Consider the following 24,719-nt stretch of genomic DNA (forward strand, 5'->3'; position numbering starts at 1 on the left):
TTCTATAGTTGTTTGGCCTACACACCGTGAAATAAGCAACTTCAACTTCTATAGTTGTTTGGCCTACACACCGTGAAATAAGCAACTTCAACTTCTATAGTTGTTTGGCCTACACACCGTGAAATAAGCAACTTCAACTTCTATAGTTGTTTGGCCTACACACCGTGAAATAAGAACTTAAATATTAGGATAATAGTCTATAATAAATACATGAATAATGAATAAATACAAATCACAATTAATTAAATAATATTTCTTTCTCTGTTTTGTCCCTTTTTCACATTTTTAGTTTCCTTTTAATCAATGAATCTGATTTGCAATAGTGTTACCGCACTGGATTTGTTTGTCAATTCTATGTTAGGTGAACATATTACAACCTATATCAGCACAAATCAGTCATGTTATATAGTCTATGTGAGATTAATCGGTTACGTCCTTTGGGTTATATTTTTACTTTTTGTCAATCTTAGTTTATTAAGAATATTAGTTTCGTTTTTATCCATGTTCATCATTTATATGATGCGATCGATTTCTGTTGCTTCTACATCAGTATGTTCAGTGGTTTGTACATTGCTCATAATTAGTTCGACTTCGATGGGTGGAATTTTATCTTGTTTTGCTATTTAATTATCTGTTCAATAAACTATTATTATTATTAATGTTATTATTATTATTATTATTATTATTATTATTATTATTAGTAGTAGTAGTAGTAGTAGTAGTAGTGTAATTATTTACTCACTACGAAGAGTCAAACAAGCCATCAAAGATTGCTTTTTGAAAACAACATGTAGTGTTCCCTGGAGTCTGAGTGACAACAAGTCTCCCCAGATTTCCAGTACTTTCTACCTATTTTGATAACCTTTGTCAGATAGTCTGCGTTATTGCAACAGTCCCTTACCATTGATTCTTGTTGGCTGGTTCCATTGGCCTTCACTGGGATTTGGGTAGCAATAAGCTTCCCCAAGGCCCCAGTCCTTTTTGCATTCATTCAGCGGAAGTTTGACTTGCGCTTTTTTTCCTCGGCCTTTTCATCCTCCTTGACCCTCATTATTTGGTATGGTGAGACTCAAGTAAAAAACATAGGGGCGGTATTATTATTATTATTATTATTATTATTATTATTATTATTATTATTATTATTATTATTATTATTAATGTTATTATTAAAGAATATACCCTTACCTTCTGGGTCCAGGATGGGGACAGTAAATCCTGTCATGCAGTGATTGGACTGCAGTCCATTTAATATACAGCCGCCTTTAGTTGGAGATAGGCTTGACGATGCTGTCCAAGATGTTGTTGATTTTGCAAGGTTTGAAATAAACAGAAGATGCAAATATTTGTACATGAATCTGATCTTAAAACTAAACAAAAGAAATTAAGTTTCCGCTTTTTTACTATTTTTGTTATCATTCCGATTATTAAATAATTTTAATCAATTGACTCTTAGTGAAAATGTCACAAAGACAATTTAAAGTACGAACAGAATTCCTGTTTCCCAAACGCTGAAATAAATCTTACTCTAACCCCGACACAGTTTCGGTATTGTCATATAAAAAAAACTCACTGCCTTTTTTATACCTGCCTTTCATTTGGAGCCAGTCTGTCTCAAGACATACGAGTTTATTCGCAAACTAGCAGGGAGACTCGACGTTGCCTGGGATTGAATGATTATCAACGAATATTTCACAGTCTTATATATTGTTTTGTCATCGAGACCCGTGTAATCGCCCGAGAGGAAGCTTCATATGCCTCCATGGAGTAACTTAGTCCAAAAAATATGTCATTCTACATTGCACTCTATAGACCTTTAAAGCCGTTTCACAAGTAAGTCGGATTCTACCTTTTTAGGCGACTACGTGTGAAAAGAAAAAAAAGGCTTGAAGTTTTGTTCCAAGTTCTGCAGAAGGGTAGGTCCTGTAGAATCAGCAGAAAAGAAAGTCCTGTAAAGTCAGCAGACGAGCAAGTCCCAAAAAAATCACACACACACTAAAGTAATCTTAAAACTGCAGCAGTTCACCGATACGATCACACTGACGTCGATCCTAGAAAAGACGCCCCCATGTTCCAAACACACTCCCTTTATCCTTCCGGCTTTCGTCCTCGGCCAATCAGCAGCCAAAGAACGGTCACGTGGGGCCCAGTGATGATCGCACAATCTACAAGATGAGGACGGCGCCATTTTGGAATTTCTTTCATGTTTCGGCCATGCACGTACGCACGCTGTAGGAGCGTTCCAAGGTAAGGCATGACGCGCAGACACGTGGGCGCTTCCTCCCTTCATTTTCTTCGACTCTACACCCCCCTTGGTCTCAAGATCACACATGCGGCATTGCGGCCGCGGTCGTTTGATGCGGGCGCTCCTACGGAGGGGGATTAGCTGGGCTTCTTCATCTCCACCAGTGCCACCCGGGTCAGTGTCCACAGTCCTACCATCCGGCTGCACTTAATCATCCTCTGAGCTACCTGGGTCAGTGTCCACAGTCCTACCACCCGGCTGCGCTTCATCTTCATCTTCATCCGAGCTCTCAGAAGTGGTGCTGGAGCTATCGCCATCCGTGCTGAGGTTCTCAGCCATAGGCCGGATCCACATTTCATCACTGGATGATTCATTACTTTCACTGTTCACCATTTGGTTTATATCAAGGGCGGGCCGGACATCCCTTACATGGCGTGGGACACCATCACCCAGCACAGCCTGCTCACCGATTATGCCGGTGATCCGTCCCTGTCTGAACCTGGTCGTGCATCGGTTATTGGGAGGCCTTACCCAGACGGTGTCCCCTGACTTGTACCGTCCTTGCGTCTTCTTCTGATTAGGCGGACAGGCGTCAATGCCCTTAACACGCACTCGATAGCGATGTATCGCATTAGCAGGTGCACTTTCAGCAGTCGCGTCATCCTTTGGCGTTGTATTGTACCTATATACCGCGTCCGCAATCGTGCATTGCTTCCTTGCTGCTATCCGTTTCACAATTCGGTGGCACCGCTCTGCTATACCGTTGCCACTCGGCACATACACACACCTGTGTCTAAGCCGGGTCCCCCACTAGTCCATGAAACGCCTGAATTCCCCGCTGCAAAAGGCTGTGTCGTTGTCCGTGAGAATCTCTTCGGGTGGCCCCCGCTCGTAAAATATAGACTCTAATTGGCGGATGACACTAGCCGAGTCCTGTCTTGTTAACAGTCGCCAGATCGCAAACCTCGTCGGTCCGCAATCGATTAGTGTGAGGAAGTGCTGACCACCATAGTGGGTTATGTCCATGCCCAGCCGGCTCCAAGTCCCGTTGACTTCCAGCCGACCTTTCTGCCATTTGGTGGGAGCCGGGTCGATTGACTGGCATATTTGGCATTCCTTGACCACTGATTCTACTCTGTTTTTGGACACTGACGGGTTGGTTAAGTGTGCGAAATAATATATCCGTCTCACTCCGGGGTGTCCAGTGTCGTGGTGTACCCTCTTGATTTCATCCATCTCCTACATAGAGGCAGCACATAACGATCCTGGTTCGGCTTCTTTATTCATTGCGTCGAACCACCTCTGAGGCACACGGGTGAGTTTAGCTGCAAGATTGCGGGTGGAAGCGACAAGCACCGCGTTCACCGATAGGTTGTACTCTTCCACCAACTTCCTTAGTGTCTCCAACCTTCGTCTGATTAGCATTTCGGTAGCCACCTTGGTGCGCACTCTCGCTTTGCCTGTTAGTGTGTCAACTATCCAGTGGTACACGCACAGCGAATCTGTGTGTAAGCACAATTCTTTAACCTTCCACTGGAGTGCCATATTTACTCCCTTTATCGCCGCATCCAACTCCGCTAGGTTGATGTGAGCGGCATCATCCAGTGGTCGCAACCAGCAGGCGTCCTCAATCACAGACCCGTTCATCTCCAATAGTGCCCCGATCGCGAGGGAGCTCGCATCCACCCACACATTTAGTCTGTCTCCCTGGACGCACCAATCTCCTTTAGCGGGGTCCTCCTGCTTGACTCTTGTGATGGTTTCTTTTACCATGCGAAGCAACAGATTATCCACCGTCTCGTCATCCCAGCCTTTGGTAACTGCACTCGCCCTCCTCTTCATGCTGGCTGTTGCGACCCGGGTCCATCCACATACTGGCAATTTTCCTACCAGTTTTCCACACAGGGAAAATATGGCCCGCCTCGTGAGGATATGGGGCACTTCGGGGACTGCAGTTCCGCGCCCCCACCTCAAGGTCCCTTGCTCCTGTTGAACGCTCAACCCCAAAACACGAGCGCCATCCTCCAAGCGTTCTGGGTCCTTACAAATCAGTCCAAGTTCGGCAAGCTTAGCCCTCACACGTGATGATGGCACAACGTCTTCATTCACGTATATGTCGTCAAGGTTTGCTGATGTCCCCTCTTTTACGGTCTTATCCTGTGACAATACAGCATTGACGATCGTCTTCATGATTTGGGGCGCAACGTTCAGCCCCAATCCCAGTCGCGTGAGGCAATACCTCCTACCGGAAAACACTACCGTCTGAAACGGCCACAGTGTCTAGCTAACCCGGACCTGCAGATATGCTCTTCTAAGGTCCAACAGGGACACATTAGAACCCAGCTGGAGCCATTCTCGGAGTTTGCTAGCACACACGTCGGCATCGCCTGTGAACGCATCAACATATGAGTTCAGTTCTCGGTAATCCATCACCAGCCTGACTTTTGCTTTGTTCTGTTGAGCAACTTCCATTAATGGGATCAGACCCTTGGGGGGGTCCAAGTTTTTTGTAGGGGTAGGGAATCAACCAGCCATCCTCGATCTATCTGCGAAGTTCTTCTTCGTACGCGGGCCTCATGTGGTCGGGCACATGGTATTCCGTTATGCCATTTTGCAGTTTGGCCGGTTCTCGGTCTTCCGACCACTTCCATGAGGCAGTCCAGGCCCTCTTTTGCTCGTCAAATTCGACGCTGAAGTCTGGTTGGTCGATCTTTAGTGCAACACACACTGGGGCTTTCTCCTGAAAATGTACCGCCCCCGTCACCGTTATGTAGACGCCACCAAGAGCTCTGATGGTATCATATCCTAGGAGCAGGTCAAAACTCAGGGGGTTTTCTGGTACCACCAGCGTCTCTAGGTTAGCGGAGATTCAATTTTTCGTCCAAATGTTTACGCTGCCCACCCCACAACATGTGCGCGTCTCTCCACTGATGGTAGTCACTCGGACGTTCTTCTTTCTCCAAGTGTGGCAGAGATATGCACATATGATAGTGCGGGAGCACTCGGAGTCGAGGAGTGCTGAGCGCAGTGTTTCGTTGACATATATCGAAACGATCGGCAGCGGTTCATTTAATTTCTGCGTAGGGAAGAGGTTGACGCTGACACCTTGTCCCCGGTTCCGTTTTCCGGACAGTCTTGAGCTATATGGCCGGCTTCCTTACACCGGTAGCAGCGAACGGCCGTTGGTTGCTGCCGGCAGTTCCTTGCAATATGGCCCTGTCCATTGCATTTGTAGCATATGATTCCGCCACGTGGACCGGGTCCCTGATACGGTTTCTTATCATTCGGCATGGACCGGGCAGCAGCAATTACCGGTTCCCTCATCTCGGAATAATTCTTCATTACAGTCCTGGCCCGATCCACTAGGTCATTAAGGGGCAACGAATCCGCACTTGAGCTGGCTCGTAATAGTCGCTTTGCTTCTGTCGGGAGTCCTGCTAGGAATTTGCATGCTAAGGCCCGCTCGGGCAGTCCACCAAACAAGACCGTTAACTTGGTCAGTTCTGCCAAGTATACATCGACCGTTTCGCCCGGACGTAGGGTCCTTGCCTCAGGTTGCTCCCAAGCAGTGGCGGGGTCTATCGCAAACGCCTTGAACAGCGCTGCCTTAATTGTCTCGTAGTCCTGTTTGCCCTTATGGCTGAGCTGTTGATACACGGCAAAGGCGCCGCCGGACAAGCGCAGAGGGACAACACGTTCGAAGTTCTTTACGCCAGACAAAACACAATGTAACTCCAACTTTTCCACCCAGTCAAGTACCGGGGTTGATCCATCGAACTCCGGTATTAATTTGAGGTCGATTTTTTCCCCCATTTCGCCGAAATATCTTAAAGCCGTTTTTAGGCGACTACGTGTGAAAAGAAAAAAAAAGGCTTGAAGTTTTGTTCCAAGTTCTGCAGAAGAGCAGGTCCTGTAGAATCAGCAGAAAAGAAAGTCCTGTAAAGTCAGCAGACGAGCAAGTCCCAAAAAATCACACACACACTAAAGTACTCTTAAAGCTGCAGCAGTTCACCGATACGATCACACTGACGTCGATCCTAGAAAAGACGCCCCCATGTTCCAAACACACTCCCTTTATCCTTCCGGCTTTCGTCCTCGGTCAATCAGCAGCCAAAGAACGGTCACGTGGGGCCCAGTGATGATCGCACAATCTACAAGATGAGGACGGCGCCATTTTAGAATTTCTTTCATGTTTCGGCCATGCACGTACGCACACCGTAGGAGCGTTCCAAGGTAAGGCATGACGCGCAGACACGTGGGCGCTTCCTCCCTTCATTTTCTTCGACTCTACAACCTTATTGTTTCTTTTATAAAATTATTTCATATAAACTTCTTTCCAGTTAACGAAAAGAAAACATTAAGAAATGTACGTGCGGGGGTTGAAACTACAGACCATGCCATGCTAAAAAAAAAAACACCAACAAAAAACAAAACAAAAAATACGTAAATTTTCAAGTTTTGTCTTGTCAATGAAAAACAAAAACAAGAAATTTACGTGCGAAGTTTGAAACCACAGACAACGTCATGCAAAAAACTAAAACTAAAAAACAAAAACACAAAATATGCTATCAACTTACCCACAGTATAATTTTCAAGGCCCATTGTTAATTCTCGACGCAAAACTGGAGACCTTCTGCTAAAAACAACGAGGTATAACAAAAAGGCTGACTACAAAGCCATCAGGGATCGCATCAGAGATGCCTGATGGGGAAATATCTTTTCTCTTCCAGCTGAACAGTGTGCAAATAAGACCACTTAATGGTTCAAAACTGCAATTTCAGCTCATGTTCCCACGCTGAAATTCTATAGCAAACCTCACTCTCCCCAATGGTTTACTTCTACTTGTGCAGCTGCCATTGCTCAAAGGCAGCATGCGTACCGCAGATTCAGCCGACATAAGTCCAGTTCAAACAGACAGAAGTATATTGAAGCTAGAAGTAATTGCAAGAGAGCAATAGCGACAGCTAAGACAGAATGCATTGAAACCACCAGAAAACGTATCAAAGCACAGAAATTAAGAACTCGTGACTTCTGGAAAATCTACAACAATGTAGTAAATGATGCGCAGTCAACGATTCCCCCACTATCAAATGATCATGAGGTTGTTTGCACAGCAACCGACAAGGCTAATCTACTCGCTAATCGGTTTGCCTCAAACTCCACATTGAACGCTGCACACCACTCTCTCCCTGACTTTCCTTTGCGGACAAAAGCCGCACTAAATGATTTGAAAATCACTCTTCATGGTATCATAAAAAACCTAGACACCTCAAAAGCATGTGGACCCGACCTCATCTTGGCTGTGCTATTAAAAAAATGCACCGCTGAGGTTGCTCCAGTTCTCTCCAAACTTTACAACAAATGCCTTAACAAATCTTGCTTTCCTGACTGCTAGAAAACCGCTTCTCTGGTACCAGTTTACAAGAATTCTGGGAAAAGAACTGACCCATTAAATTATCGCCCCATTAGCCTCTCCTGCTTTTCGCCAAAATATTTGAGTTCTTAATTAATCAAGCTCTACTCCATCACCTTACAGATGTTAAATTTCTGACCAACAATCAATATGGGTTTAGGCAAGCCCGTCCTATAGCAGATATCCTAACTGTGATCTCACAACGTATATACCGTTTACTGGACAAAACAGGTGAGGGTACAGCGGTAGCCCTCGATATATCTAAGGCTTTTGACAGGGTATAGCACGATGGTATTCTAAGGAAAATTAGATCATATGGTGTCACTGGAAGAATACATAATGTAATTAAATCCTTCTTAAGTATAAGAAAAATCAAGGTTGTCCTCGACAGTCGTATATCTAAACAATATGATATAAATGCAGGAGTACCTCAGGGGTCTATCCTCGGACCATTACTATTCCTGATATTCATAAATGACCTCTTTATTAAACATGTTTCGGAGATGGGTATATTTACCGATGACACCATTCTTTATAACAGGCACAAGGGGAACGAACCATATATAACAAAGTGGTATTTTCTTTTAAAATAAATGAAAAAGGGGATTCAATATGAATATCAATACAAATAAAGTCAAATTTATAGGAATGTATATATATATATATATTATAAATTTATAGGAGTGTGTATATATACATGCATGCATATGTATATATATGTATGTATATATATATAGGAGTGTATATATACATACATATATACACATACACACACACACTCACATATATATATATATATATATATATATATATATATATACTACTTACTTTTATTTTGAACTTAGAATTTTCGACTTGAATACACGTTTACGTCTCTGGGGTTATAAGCTTATTATTCACTGATATTTACATTCCTTATGCTTTGACCTTAGATTTTTTAATTGAATACACGTTTACATCTGTTTCTATCGTGTTAAAAAATAACTATAAATACATCAGGCCTCAAAGGAAAATACAAGAAAACGATAACAGCAACAATCACTTCTGTTGATAATCGGATGCACCGATAGAAAGTGCTTGAAAAGAATATGGTTGAACAACCAGTTTCGGGCCGCCATTTTATGCAACATGCCAGCTGAAAGTTGATAAATGCCAGTTGATAAATTTTACCTACCAAACTCCTCCTAGAGTTTTTGGTCTCCGGGCATGAAACTTCATATAGAAGGTATTTGAATTCATGCAAAACTTCATATTTGGGTTTTAGCCCGGAAAAATTGGTGCAAAAGCGTGAAAATTAAAAAAAAAAAAGAGAAAGATCGCTCGGGAATGCAAAAGATGTCCAGGAGAATCGGAATAATGAATAACTCTATCGTGTTCAATCAGACATGCTTGAATATATATTGCTTCAAATAAATCTTTCTGTACTCCTATGAATTATTTTTTCTTTTGTGTGTATTGATATTCATATATAAACCCTTCATTTCTACTTATTTGAAAAGAAAATACAATTTTCTTATACATGGGTTATGGACTTGCATTCACTAGCAAAATATCTAGCTAATTTCCATATTCTTTTAAACATTCACTTCAATTAATTCCCTATTAGTTGCTTCGGTTTTCTAATGGGATGATCATCTTTTGTTAAATATTACGTGTGATTATATTCATGCAAGTGTTCTACATGATTTATGCTTGCATAATATTTGCGTAAAAACTTTATAGTAAACACAAAATTGTTTCAATATATTTATGTATACGTATATATTTTTGTTTGATAAATTTTACCTACCAAACTCCTCCTAGAGTTTTTGGTCTCCAAGCATGAAACTTCATATAGAAGGTATGTGAATTCATGCAAAACTTCATATTTGGGTTTTAGCCCGGAAAATCGGTGCAAAAACGTGAAAATTAAAAAAAAAATGAAATTTGCCAGGTGAAGGTCGAACACTGGCATTATGAATGCATGACGTAGTAGCTATTAGTTCATGTTTTAATTTTTGGTCTTGCAGTAAACATGTTTTTATAGCCCAGGCATTGACGGCCGAGGCAAAATAAATCGTCAGCTGAACGTTCTGGTTTCGATTTTCGGTGGTGGCGCATGAGTTTTTTTTTTTTAATATTTTTAAAATCATTACTATACATTGCATCCAATCTATCTATCTATCTATATATATATATATATATATATATATATATATATATATATATATATATATATAAGTGAAAATTTCTTTCTGTCTTTCTTCTGAATGAAAAAAACAAAAACAGTAAATAAAAAACGGAAACTTTCTTTTTTACACAATTTATTTTGCAAACAAGTTTCATGTACAAATATTTGCATCTTTTGTTTATTTCAAACATTCAAAAATCAGCAGTATATCCTCGATGTGCCCCTTACCTCAAGCTACGGTGACAGTGCAGGAATTGGATTGAAAGCGAATTTCTCCAGAAAACATCTCAATGACACAACCGGATAAAAGACGGTGATAGTACATTCTTGGATCTAAATAATAATAATAATAATAATAATAATAATAATAATAATAATAATAATAATAATAATAACAATAAAAATAATAATAATAACAATAACAATAATAATAAGAACAAAACCAATAATAAAAAATAACAATAATAATAATAACAATAATAATAATATTAACAATAATAATAAAAATAATAATAATAATAACAATAATAACAATAATAATAATAACAATAATACTAATAATAACAATAACAATATTAACAACAATAATAACAATAATAGTAATAATAACAACAATAATAACAACAATAATAATAATAACAATAATAATTATAACAATAACAATAATAACAATAATAATAATAATAATAACAGTAATAATAATAACAATAATAATAATAACGATAACAATAATAACAATAACAATAATAACAACAATAACAAAAATAATAATACTAATAACAATAATAATAATGATAACAATAACAATAATAAAAATAATAATAACAATAATACTAATAATAATAACTATAACAATAATAACAACAATAACAATAATAACAACAAGAATAACAATAAGAGTAATAATAACAATAATAATAATAACAATAATAATAATTATAATAATAATAATAACAATAATAATAATAACAATAATAACATTATAATAATAACAACAATAATAATAATAACAATGATAATAATAATAACAATTATAATAATAAAAAGAAGAAGAAGAAGAAGAAGAAATACGTGGGCAGATCCTTTGTTCGATAAAATGCATGCCAATTGGCTGAAAGGAAGGGACCCGGTGGATACTAGAAAGCTGATTGGCTAACTAAAATCTTCAACAAAAGAGGGCCATATAAAAACGATAAACAACCACAGAATTCGCGCATAAGCCAGACGAATCCTAGAGTGGATGAAACGCCGAATATTCAGTGTAGCTTAATCGCCATATGTATTTTTTGAATTACTAACTAGCTCTACCTACGTATTGAGCACTTTTGAATTAAATACATAGTTTACGCATAAATCTATACTTTTGTATATTAATTTTATGTGAGTAAATGAAGTAGTTATATGATATATATATATATATATATATATATATAAATACATATATTATCCCAGTTTAATTGCTATATAGGTAATTTTAGAAATAGAAAGTTATATAAGCATATTTTGAATCCCACCAGCGATTTAGCAGGGTCAGAAAGGTTTGGTTTGTACAGGCATTAAACCCAAGTCACCTTGAATGAACTAGATTAGATGTAGAGAAAATTAAGGGGGTGACACGGAATTGTAGTCGTAGGCCTCCCAGTTGACGACCACATATGTAGAGTTGGTTTCGGGCAGCAGAGGGAGCAGACATGAGATTTCAGGTCTCTCCCGACAATCAGGTTTGAGATGTTAAGATTGCCTTGAATAAAAAGATTGAAGCTTCAATTCCAACTTGTTTTTCATTGATGAATCTGTCTGCAGCACCCCCACTCCCCAGCAAGATAGAAGGCCAACGACCAAGAAGATGTCATCCGCTGGCCAAGGCAAATCAAGTTCGCATTATATTGGTTGCACATACACATTTGGGAAAGTTTCCAATGCAAAAGAAGAGACATTAGAGATTAGTAACACACACACACATATAACAGTGAATTGCACATAAGGGCACACGTTTATACGTAAGAACACACTACCACACGTATATATATATATGTAAGAACATTGATAAATACACAGACCCGTAAAAGAAACCGTAAAAGTAAACGATTAGTAAAGTAAACGTTTAATAATAAACGTTTAGTAGTAATAAATAATAATAATAATAATAATAATAATAATAATAATAATAATAATAATAATAATAATAATCTCTATATAAATAAAATGAACTCATTTTTTTCCGTCAGATTTTGACCTTAATAGGATTAAAAATCAAGATATTTCATGCAAATATTATATGCACAAACGGCAGAACAATATCTGAGGTGTGTTATAGGCTTATTATTTCTCAAATTCCTCGATAATCTTAGATTTCTATACTTTTTCTGCTGAGAAGTCACGGCCAAAATCGGTTAAGATCAATAGAAGTGGTAAAATATTTTCTCTCTCATAAATTCCTCCTCCCTCTACCACCACTTAACACCGTTTGGGGATCGTTCACAAGGAATAGTTGAGAAGAGAACACCGGTTTGGTTTCGTAGTTCTTTCATGTGAAGTTATTTAAAATCACTAAACTAAGCTGCAGTGCTCTGTGGCGTAGTGGTTAGCGTGCTGGACAATTCGCATTATATTTTCACGTTCGCGCCGACCTACCGTAGTGTTTTTTTTCCTAAACAACTGGAATGGACTTTTCTTGGTGGCCGAACTGTTAACGTTGCAGATGTTTTTTTTTTTCACACTTTATTTTCCTACTTTTACTCATGACTCCGGGTTTGATCCTTCCTACTTACCTACCATAACATTTTTTAAAACTCCCCCCCCGTCCCGGAAACAAACACTCGGGCAACGCCGGGTACCCCCGCTAGTAAATAATAAACACACCATTTGTTACGGTTATATATATATATATATATATATATATATATATATATATTCGAATGCCACTGTAGCGTTCTCGAATCACCAAGGGCATAACTGAAGATTTACTGAATGGATACTCCCTTAAATATATAGAATTTTTATATAATTTAGTGTGTATAATTTGAGAGGGGAGACAATTGTATTAGAACCAACTGAAATATCTATGGAAGCCGAAACCATCTTTTAATATTTAAATGTATATTATTTTTTATGAAATGTATATATGTATAAAATTCTGTGTGGAAAAAAATGTAATTCGTAATAACTTTGTTACCGCCTATTGACTGAGCATCTATTTTGAATAACGAGTTTAAAAATATATATAGATATATTGAAAACGGCTCCGTTCATTCTTTTCAGACTATGACTACCCACTAATAGCTGCATCACCGAGTATACCTTTTTCGAACTTCCCACATTTAAGCTTTCATGGTTTGTTTTCATTTATTCACGTATGCGTAGATATTTTATGAAGAAGTGAAGCATAATAAACACATAACGCATCGAAGCACACACATTAGGAAATCGTGACTTCTGGAAAATCTACAACAGTGTAGTAAATAATAGGCAATCAACAATTCCCACACTAACCAACAATCACGAGGTTGTTTGCTCAGCAACCGACAAGGCTAATATGCTTGCCAGCCGGTTTGCCTCGAACTGCACACTGGACCCTTTATACCACCCGCTACCTGACTTTCCTTTGCGGACAGATGCCACGCTAGATGATCTAAAAATCACCCCTGCTCAGGTACACGCTATCATAAAAAACCCTGACCCTTCAAAAGCATGTGGACCTAGTCTCATCCCAGCTATGCTATTAAAAAAGTGCTCAGCCGAAGTAGCTCCAGTTCTCTCCAAACTCTACAACAAATGCCTTAATGAATCATGCTTTCCGGGCTGTTAGAAAACTGCTTCTCTGGTACCAGTATTCAAGAATTCTGGCGAAAGAACTGACCCATCAAATTATCGCCCCATTAGCCTCCTCCCACTTTTCGCCAAAATATTTGAGACCATAATTAACCATGCTCTAGTCTGGCACCTTACAGATGCTAAACTTATTACTGACAAACAATATGGATTTAGACAAGCCCGTTCCACAGCTGACATCCTCACTGTAATCTCTGAACGTATATACCATTCACTGAACAAAGCGGGGAAGGGCAGACCGTTAGCTCTAGATATATCTAAGGCTTTTGACAGGGTATGGTACAAGGGTCTCCTCAGGAAAATTAAATCCTACTGTATCACTGGTAGAATACTTAACATAATTAAATCCTTCTTAGATAAGAGAAAAATCCAGGTTGTCCTCGACGCTCGTACATGTAAACAGTGTGATATAAATGCGGGAGTGCCTCAGTAGTCTATCGTTGGACCTCTATTATCCTAATATTTATTAATGACCTCCCCGACAAAACTGCCTCTGAGATGGGTATATATGCTGATGACACTATACACTCTATAACAGGCATGAGGGGAAAACAAATGAACACATATCTAAAGAAATGGTAAAAACAGTAGAGGATGACTTCCAACCCGTAGTGGAATGGGGATATAAATGGATGGTCACATTCAATGCTGCCAAGACTAAACTGGTTTCCTTTAATAATTACAAGAAACCTTCTCTGCCACCAATAGCAATGACCAGTGACTCCCTGTCTGAGAATACATCTTTCAAACTGATTGGCCTAACGTTCACAGGAAACATGAGTTGGAACAATTATATTGAAACATTGCCAGGGCCGCGGCGAAAAAGGTAGGCTCTCTCTACCGTGCTAGAAAACTACTGACAACTGAAAGTATACTGTACCTCTATAAGGCCACCATTCGCTCATATATGGAGTATTGTGGTCACATTTGGGCTGGTGCATCTGCTACTAGTCTCTCGCTCCTAGACAAGGTTCAAAAGGGAGTCGCCAATCTGATAGGCATCTAAGCTTCAGCCTCTGTCCCATCGACGAAACGTTGCATCCCTCTGCCTGTTCTACAAGTATTTTAATGGTGAATGCTCTGACGAACTGCAGACACTTGTGCCCCCACGACGTAGACACCCTCGACAAACCCGACAGCAGCTAAATCCCACCCCCGACACAGTGGAGATCCCTAGACGTAAAAGATCTTTCTACTCCAGTAGTTTCTTCCCCAGAACCGCTAGACTCTGGAATTCCATTCCAAGTTCCTGCTTCCCTAACTCTACTGACATGCAGATGTTCAAGTGTAACGTGAACCGACATCCTGCTGCCCAAATCCCAACATAGTGCCCCAGTAGTTGCTGCCACTGATGGTAGCCCCCTACACCAAAGTGGCAATGTGCCTTGTTTGGAGTGAAAATGTAATAAAAAAAAACAAATAATAAGATAAAAGAAATAAGTATGATTATTATAAATCATCAAAGCGATAGGTGCCTTCCATCATGTCTGAAAGCATCCAAGTTATGATAATATATATATATATATATATATATATATATATATATATATATATATATATATAGTAAGTTTTGAAAAACAAATGATCATGGTGAAGAAATATATGACAGCTACAAATGCCAACACAAATACTGAATGAGATGTCATGGGGGAGGATTAAGCAAAATCTTCGTCTTAACTGTGGAGACAATTCATCTACGTTTATATATGTTTGTGGTTACAGTAACAGTGGCAAAGGGAGATAACCGCTTCGATAAAAGATAAAGCCAGACTTAATCAGGTAGATAGGTGAGACATAGGCTCCCGCCTGATTTGGCTTCCAAAGGCGTAACCTGCGAAGCAGTTTTGCGCCAACACGATTTATTTAAATGTGGGTGGAGATTTTACAAAGCATATCGGTGCTGATCCGGGTATACAAGCTTGTATAATTCAAACAAAGATCGCAAAGACACGAAAAGACAGGATGATCGAGATGCACATATTGAATGTATTTATCTGAATATTCCTTTGTCTCTATTTCATTCCTTGCGGACAACAGGTGAAGGTTATTTGATAAGGGCTATATGAGCTTTCAAAAGTGTAACCTGCCAAGTAATCTCGCCCGAACGAGCGTCTGTTTAGAGTTTTATGTATATATAACTCGATGTCAAGAATATAGATGCATGTCCGTGAATGACTAGCGAGTACATCCGGGTAAATATTGTTCGAAAAAACAAAACAAAACAAAGAACAAAAACAAAAACAAAAAGATAACAAGGAGATAGTACAGTACACAATTTTATGTATATATCTCAACTTCTCTTTCTTTTTTCACTCCTCTCTCTCCATTAATTTCTTTATATATATATATATATATATATATATATATATATATATATATATATATATATAAGTTTACAAGTAATTGACCATTTATTAAGGCCTGAGGGTAACTCGAGGATAACTGTTAAATAGTGGGCGGTGGTCACCGGCATATGATCACAGGGAACGTTAGTGGTAATAATTGGGTATGACATGATTAATTAAGAGGAATGTTACACAAGAACTTATTTACATAAAACTTGAAGACGGCCATGTTGTAGTCAGGTGGAAAGCAGGCCAGCGAAACAGAATCGCCCAGGCGGGAAGCTCTAAATTAGTTTTGTTTGGATTTAGGCGTGGTTAAAAAGTGGGAGAAATTGCTGGTTGTAGCTCTAGCTAGTCGGTGATGTTTGTGAGGTTTGATAAAGAGGATCATAGAGTGAAGCTCAGACGAGCACTTGCCATGAAAATAACGATAGAGTGTAGACAGGATCGCAACGTCACTTCTGTTGAAAAAAAAGTTGCAAGAAAAAAGTTGCAAGAAAGTTAAAAGTGCATCACCTACTAGATTTCGAAGCTGGTTTTGAACTCTGTCAAGTAAGATTAGATGCTCCAAGCGACTCCTATTTAGATGTGGCAACAGTACTCTATCATGACGTACTTGGCTCTCATGCAGGTAGGGGGTTGCATCTGCTAGAGCGGCAGAATGATCCAACTATTTGTCCGGCAGTCTTAGCAACGGATTTGCTTTATGTGTTCCACTTTAGATCAGGAGTGAAGATCAGACAAAAAAGCTTGTCTAACAGACAACAGTTATTGATTTCAATTGGGACCCAGATGAGATCAATGCGTTGGTGATGGAAAGAGAGAAGCTTAGTTTTAGATTCGTTAAAATTAACCAGCCACATTTTTCCTCATCTCAGCACGTGCTCAAGATAAAAGAGAAGAAATGAAAGAGATCGTTTGCGGCATTTGCCATAGATAGCAGTGTCCTTAGCATAAATGTCTTGTGACGATCTAAAAATCTAATTTGCGAAATCATTGATGAAACTCTGGAAGAGAGTTGGGTCCAGGATGGAACCTTTGTTGGCGCCTTCTTTAATACTATGAACATTTGGTTTCTGACTACCGACGAATATCCTTATAAATAAACGGTTTAATAATTGAAATAACATTTTCATCTCTTCCGCAGCTGGAAATCTTGTGAAGTAGATCGGTTTCCCATACTCTATCAAAAGCCTTTTATATGTCAAGAGCAATTTCTCCAGAAACGAAATTAGTAAGCACATTGAATTTAGATCTAGCAGAAAAAAACATACTGCGTATCATGAAGTAGTTTTTTTTTCTTCCAGCAACGTACTCATAGCGCACTGGAAACTAATTGGTTTGTACTAGGAAACAGTTGACTAGTCTCCAGAAATTTTAAATATGGGGCAGACTTCTGAAGTTTTCTAGCGTGTTGGAAAGTATTTCTTCCTAAGGCAAACTTTAAACAACTTTGCTACTATAGGAGCTAGTTCCAGTTAAAGCTTTTTGCGCACTATGATTGGAATGCTGTCAGAGCCAGTTGCTTTACTGGAATAAATGTTTTTGATAGGTTTCGCAACACCACGTACAGATAATTGTATGCCGCTTAGTGTGTTTTCTAATCAAAGAAGGAAATATCGGCGAAAGGCAGCCCTGATCGTTAAAGGTACAATTTGCTGCAAAAGTTCTTAGCAAGAGTCTAGCTTTGCTAAGGAAATTACCCTCGGTTAAGGATAGAACACATACCTCTGTTCAGGACCCTGTTTTTTTATTCGCCAAAACTCGAGGAAACTAAGCCGTTGTTTAACTACTTTAAATTCGACAGACAGTGCATACAACTCTCTTGCGTTCTTCATTACTCTTTTGCAGTGTTTGCTGGCAGTCTTAAAGGTGACTTTAGTTTTTAAAATGTATTTCATTGAAAGCGATGGAAATAGTGATTTCTGTGCGCAATGGCAGAAGCACATTCTGAAGTGAACCATGGCTCGCTCTTCGGTTTTTGCTGGTGTTCTTGGATAGGTCGGAGCGGTCCCTGCCGACAATTAACCGGTAGGTTTAGTCTAATATAAAGAACACGTGATTTAAAAACATGAGTCGCAGAGGTATATTTGATAGAAATGTTCGGAAGTTATGCCAGTCAAACGTAGAATAACGATACACTATACGATAGAGAGGTTCATCTGATGATTTATTATGTCTTGTTTTTTTATCCTAATTAAATAAGCAAATGATCGGAAGATCCTAGTGGAGATAGAAAGGTGGATGAGCACAATTCAGGGCAATTTGTAAGAAGAAGGTCTAGGAGACTTGCACACTGTCTGCCATTGTCGGGTGTACGGGTGGATGTGTGAACAAACCGTGTTGGGTTATAAGCAATAGAGAAATCATGACAGAATCCCCCCTCATCTTGCGTTTTGTTTGAATTAAGTAAACATTGAACATTGAACATTTCAGTCTTCACTAGCTTGAATGTTAGCCGATAGATAAGCAGACAGGACATGGTCAATTTTCTCAGATATACTCTCAATGATAGTAACTCTGCTGTTGTAGGGGCGATAGAGGGTAAATATGAACGTGGTGAACACATGTAGGGCAATTTGAGATATTGTCTGGAGATTTCCCTTCCAAATGGAAAGCCATCTTTCATGTACCATGCCCATGACGATCTTGGAACTTAGATGTGGATGTCAAGTTTGAGTTTCCTTTAATCTTGAACTGATCAAGGGAAACAGTCAATCCAACGCCAGTTTTGCACAGGAACATAGGTCAAGTTATATTGAAGTACATTTTTACATTGTGTACATGTTTACAAAGTTGTTTTATTCACTGGGAATAATAAATATTTTTATGTCAATGATAGTAACTCTGCTGTTGTAGGGGCGATAAAGGGCACATATAAACGCGATGCTTTACGTACTACTCGGAACAGCATATGTAAGACAATTTGGGGCATTGTCTGTAGGTGCCACTACCACATAGAAAGCTATATCTTATGTAGACACATATACCATGCCCATGACGATCTTGGGGGTTAGATGTGGGTGGCAAGTTTGAGTGTCCTTTAATCTTGAGCGAAACAGTCAAGAAATATTTTTATGTCTACATTGAATAATTTGTTCTGTGAACTCATGAGAACAAAAAACAGAGATCCTTTGACGAGAATAATTCATAATGTAATGTAAAAATTCATGGAAAAGCAGAAAAAACTTGAATCTTCGGTCAGCCATCTTTTTTTCACATCTGCATTTGCATCATATCATTGAGTCAAAGTTTATAAGTGTTTATGTTTAGTAAATAATATATATATGTGTGTGTGTGTGTGTATGCCCCTTTAACATTTGGTTTTTATTATTGAGTACTTTACGCTGAAAGGAAAAGTCGTTCACGTAAGCCCACGTACGCAGATCGTGATGTTAGAAAAACATTTGATCAATTTCGCCTTTCTTGAATTCTTTGTTGCACTAAAAACACATTTCTTATGAGTTTAGGGATGGATACGCAACGACTTCATAAATTTGCATACGTTTGAAAAACGAAATTTCCTTATTTTACTATTTATTTTTTAAATGTTGTTCTTTGATGATATTCATTTACCTATTTCATTCAGTCTTATTTATGCATATATTCTACATTTTGCATAATTGCATAGCATTTAGGATGATAAGTTCTAGCACATACATACATGCATGCATACATACATACATACATACATACATACATATATATATACATAAGTCAATATATATATATATATATATATATATATATATATATATATATATATACATAAGTCAATATATATATATCTCTAACCTATACCAATTTCCTTATTAATTTTCTTATAAATTTTATATCCAAACCTTTTACTTCAATTTTTCAGATTCATCTGCCTTACTTTTAATGCTAGGTTTATTTTTGGTGTCTTTTCAATTCAATAGAAATCCTCCTAAATTTGCTGATGAGGAGACCGTGCTTACCAAAAAAACTATGTATAATTATTCTACGTGACTTCATGTATACCACAAATAAAAAGCACGGATTTCCGAAACGATCGTACAGATAATTGACTTTGTTGTTGTTCCTTCTTATGAAACTGATTTTTTATTTAATTAAATTTTGATTTTTAAATTTTAAAAATTTTAAAACTTTTAAATTATAAATCACATTACTTAATATTGAATTAGCTCTAGGACATTTAACTATCGAGCTTATTATATATCTAAATTACAACGAGCATTTCCTGTATTTTAATTAAACTAGTAATTTCACTATTACATTAAAATACACTTAGCTCTTTAGACTATTATTCTAATCTCCTTTAAATTATATATATATATATATATATATATATATATATATATATATGAATTAAATGTTAAAGTGTATTTGAGGTATTGTGTTTAGTGTGAAAGAGTTGTGATTGAAGGTTATTACAATGTAGTTTGTGGAAAACGCCGTACACACGAATGTTTTAAAAGAATAATACAAAATATTGAAAGAATTAAGATATTTTTCACTTATAATGCACTTATTTATTATCATGTGTCGTAGAGGATTGTAGATGGTTATATCTCGAGTTTTCGAGAATAAATCTCTTGTTTAGGTATGAATAAAAAAACCACGGATGTGTACGAAGCTTTCTTTTGGCTTTTTATTTATATTTTGCAGCAGTAGCCGGAAACTTTGAAGTGTCGGATATAATGATAAAATCATTTTTATTTACTTATTTTTTTGTAAGTCCGATATTTCACTAATAAATAGTTTTCAAATTCCCCATTTAAATTTTACTTTAAAAATATGTGTCTTCAAAAAGAGTGTAACCATTTTTTACTTTAAATCCCGCTCGAAACTGGAGCATTATACACTTGAAATCACCGTACAGCACGTACATTCTTTTCTCTTCGCCATAACACCAAAATGAAGAAAAAGAAAAAGAAAATTCATGGACCGGACTTTCTACCCTGATGAAGCTATTTATTAGGGAAATATTGGAGTTATAAAAAAAAAGGATATAAAAATAATTTTATCATTATATCCGACACTTCAAAGTTTTCAAATTTCCCATTTAATATATATATATATATATATATATATATACATATATATATACGGTTTATTTTTTTATTACCGTATCTTTCTGTTAAGTTACATTATTGTTTCGGCTACACGGCCGTTTTTTGGCCGTCTGTAGCGTCCTCAGACTTTTACAGAAATGTTCGCTATTTTTGGATGAAATGCTGTAAGGATAGATAATTGTCATGTGTTCTTTACTTTATTTATTTGAATGGTGTAAGGGGGATAATTAGTCTGACTTGATTTATAAAAAAAAAATTATAATCTATTTTTACTAATAAATAATTTTTAATGATTTAAGGTGGTTTATATTTATTAAATTTAGACCAACGTTTATGACTGCATGTAAATATAAGCCCCTGTCTTGAATTTAATAGTGTGGTTGTATTTTTTATATCTTCATATTTTAAATTTTTTAGGGTCTCTTTTGTACATAGTGCACAAAATTTATCTCCTGGTTTATATGATTTGCAAGTCTCAATTATTCGCCATTTTAAGTTGAAAGAAATATTGCTATTTTTTAGTTGCCAAATATAGTTGGATAGAGTAGTTTGGTTTGACAGAGAGTTATTTTTAAAAGAATGTTTGTGCGTTGAAATTCTATGTTTTATTAGGCCAGACGTGGAACCAAAATATATTACGTCTTGCTTATTGTGATTATTTTCCGTTAGGTCTGTTGTTGGATTATTATATGGTGGGTTGATTAGTAATTGATCGGTAGATTGGTTTAAGTTGGTGTTATTATTTAATCTGGTAGTTGAGTTATGGCTGTTAATAGGTTCATGTAGATTTGGAGTTTTTGATACTGTGCAGCTATAGATAACATTTTTAATTTTACATGAGCCTTGTAGGGACATTTATTTTTTCTTCTACAGTTACAGTCCGATATATTTTGTATAGTTGTATTTTGAAGCTTATTAATTTTCTTATTATTAGAGCTAATTATTTTCTGATGAAGGTTAGGCATAGTAGAGTAAGAGACTTTAATTGTGTTCTTATTGAAAATTTTATTATATCTATGGGGGGCTTTAACGTTCTTATCTAATATTTTAAAAAATTCTCTGGCTATGTTTGTCTCTAGGTTTTTGGAATATGGGGGGTTGAACCATAGTATCTCCTTATGTCTATTCTTACGTTTACGGGTTTTAGTTTGCTGTTTATGTGTATTATTATCTAATATTTGTGGTTTGGTTTTATCTTTTTTGTCTCTTGGTTATTTTTCTTCACTCGCGTACGGGAAGACATTGCCATATTATATGTTATTACGCTCTTAATAGGTTTATTTTCAATGCAGTTTATGTTTCTATCATTTTTATTTATGAAGTTAATTTGTGAATTATATCCAGAGTTTTTAAGGGCCTCATTATAATATTTTTATTTTTACAACATGTAATTGCACAAACAACATTCGAAATATAAACCGTAGCGTCTTTAAATAAAAAATACGCTAACGGAAATAATTTATTGCACGGACGTCCCCTTCCTTTAAAATTCATCATTCAATAAGATAAAAAGCTATAGCAAACATCTAAATGAGTATTTTAACCATAGTTCCTGATTTCAAAAAGCGAAAAAGTAAAAGGTTAATATCTCTATATATTTTTAAAGCAAACTTATAATGTAAATTCAAATCTATATTTTACTCTATTTATTTTATATCTCTAACCCATATTAATTCTCTTATAAATTTTAAATCCAGACCTTTTATTTGAATTTTTTTCAGATTGATCTGCTTTACTTTTAATGCTAGGTTTATTTATGGTGTCTTTTAAATTCAATAAAAACCCTCCAAAATTTGCTGACGAGGAGACCTTGCTATTAAAAAACTATATGTAATTATTGTACGTAACTTGATGTATACCACAATAAAAAGCATTGTTTTCCGAAACGATCGTACAGATAATTGATTTTGTTGTTGTTCCTTCTTATGAAACGGATTTTTAATTTAATTATAATTTGAATTTTAAATTTTAAATTATCAATCACATTATTTAATATTGAATTAGCTCTAGGACATTTACCTATCGAGCTTATTATATATCTAAATTACAACGAGCACTTTCTCTTTCCTGTATTTTAATTAAACTAGTAATTTCACTGTTACATTAAAATACACCCAGCTCTTTAGACTATTGTTCTAATCTCCTTTAAATTATATATATATATATATATATATATATATATATATATATATATATATATATATATACAGAGAGGGGGGAGAGAGAAAGCGAGAGAGAGAAAGAGAGTGAGAAAGAGTGAGAAAGAGTGAGAAGGAGAGAGAGAGAGAGAGAGAGAGAGAGAGAGAGAGAGAAACAGATTTAACATATGAAGCTCGATTGTCGTGTCTTTTTGGTTCTTTGATAACTTTGTTTAAATATATACGTGCTTAATGTATCCGTGAATGCACATATATTCTATATTAAAATATGCACAAACATTTAAATATATCTTGTTCGCAGGTTACGCCTTTGAAAGCCAATTAATATACGCACAGTAAAAACAAGTAAAAATAGTTTTTAAAGATATTATGAGAGTACGTGGTCGCCTTTAAAAACAATATCTCCTTCAAGAATATTAACCTTTGTTTAAAATATACGTGCTTAATGTACCCGGACATGCACATATATTCTATATTAAAATATACCTGGACATGCTTCTGTATTATTTTTAAAATATGCACGAAACTTTAAATAAATCGTGTTCAGGAAAAATTAATTCGCAGGTTACGCCTTTGAAAGCCACATACATACAATCAGGGAGCCTCTGTGAGATAGATGACATTTATTTGATACATCCACCCCACTTTTCCCAGTTCCTGTAACGACAAACATATATAAACGTAGATAAATTGTCTCCACAGATAAGACGAACATTTAGCTTATTCGTGCGCCATGGCATCTCATTCACTATTTGTGTTGGCATTTGTAGCCGTCATATATTTCTTCCCATGTGTGAAATGCCTTCCTCCACCACAGGTATGAGAATTTTTTCCTAAGATTGAACCTTGTACTCTATCCTTCTACGATATGACAGTTTTGTATATGCCGTGTTCTCTCTCTCTCTCTCTCTCTCTCTGTTTTTATCTGCATGAATAACTAGTCGAAATTCTGTCATCATCTCCCCTACCAGCGGGAATATACATGCGACTGGGAACCGCTTATTAATTTCATATGTCCAGGGAACTTCCTCCTTTGTAGAAAGCTGGTTAAACACACAGAAAGATAGTACCGTTTTATTTTCATATATATATATATATATATATATATATATATATATATATATATATATATATATATATATATCATCTGTCCATTATACAAATACAATTGGTAACATATGTAACCGATAATGTTTGTATCATAAACCAGCTATATGCCAGGTTTCTCCAGCAGTGACGACTTTTTAATAATCAATCAAGTTTCATTGGATTTACATCTATGAAACCAATCGATCCATCCGTATATATATATATATATATATATATATATATATATATATATATATATATATATATAAAGTAGCAGCATTCATGTGTCTGTGTGTGCCTGTGTGTACAACTCCCAATCACCAAATAAATATAAAGGACATATGTGTGTACACCTCTCCTGGTCAAGAAATACTAATGCCCATTTTAGGATACTTCTGTCAAAGGAGACATTA

The 24,719-nt window shown here is 36.7% G+C and overlaps 1 protein-coding gene across 2 annotated transcripts in view; it reads left to right on the forward strand.

Moving 5' to 3' along the window:
- Positions 1-24,719, forward strand: part of LOC145256274 (uncharacterized) — a 117,614-nt gene that overhangs the window by 68,519 nt on the left and 24,376 nt on the right. Inside the window, exon 1 of one of the 2 annotated variants that reach the window (XM_080114955.1) lies at positions 23,844-24,034. The exons of the other annotated variant lie outside the window; for it this stretch is intronic. Within the exon in view, the coding sequence (XP_079971081.1) occupies positions 23,951-24,034 (84 nt within the window). The 5' untranslated portion in view covers positions 23,844-23,950. Of the gene's footprint in view, positions 1-23,843; positions 24,035-24,719 lie in introns of those variants that run through there. 2 annotated transcript variants of the gene reach the window in all.

This window comes from Euprymna scolopes, chromosome 32 (assembly GCF_053919585.1).
Source record: "Euprymna scolopes isolate OS-2025 chromosome 32, ASM5391958v1, whole genome shotgun sequence".
Taxonomy (NCBI): domain Eukaryota; kingdom Metazoa; phylum Mollusca; class Cephalopoda; order Sepiida; family Sepiolidae; genus Euprymna; species Euprymna scolopes.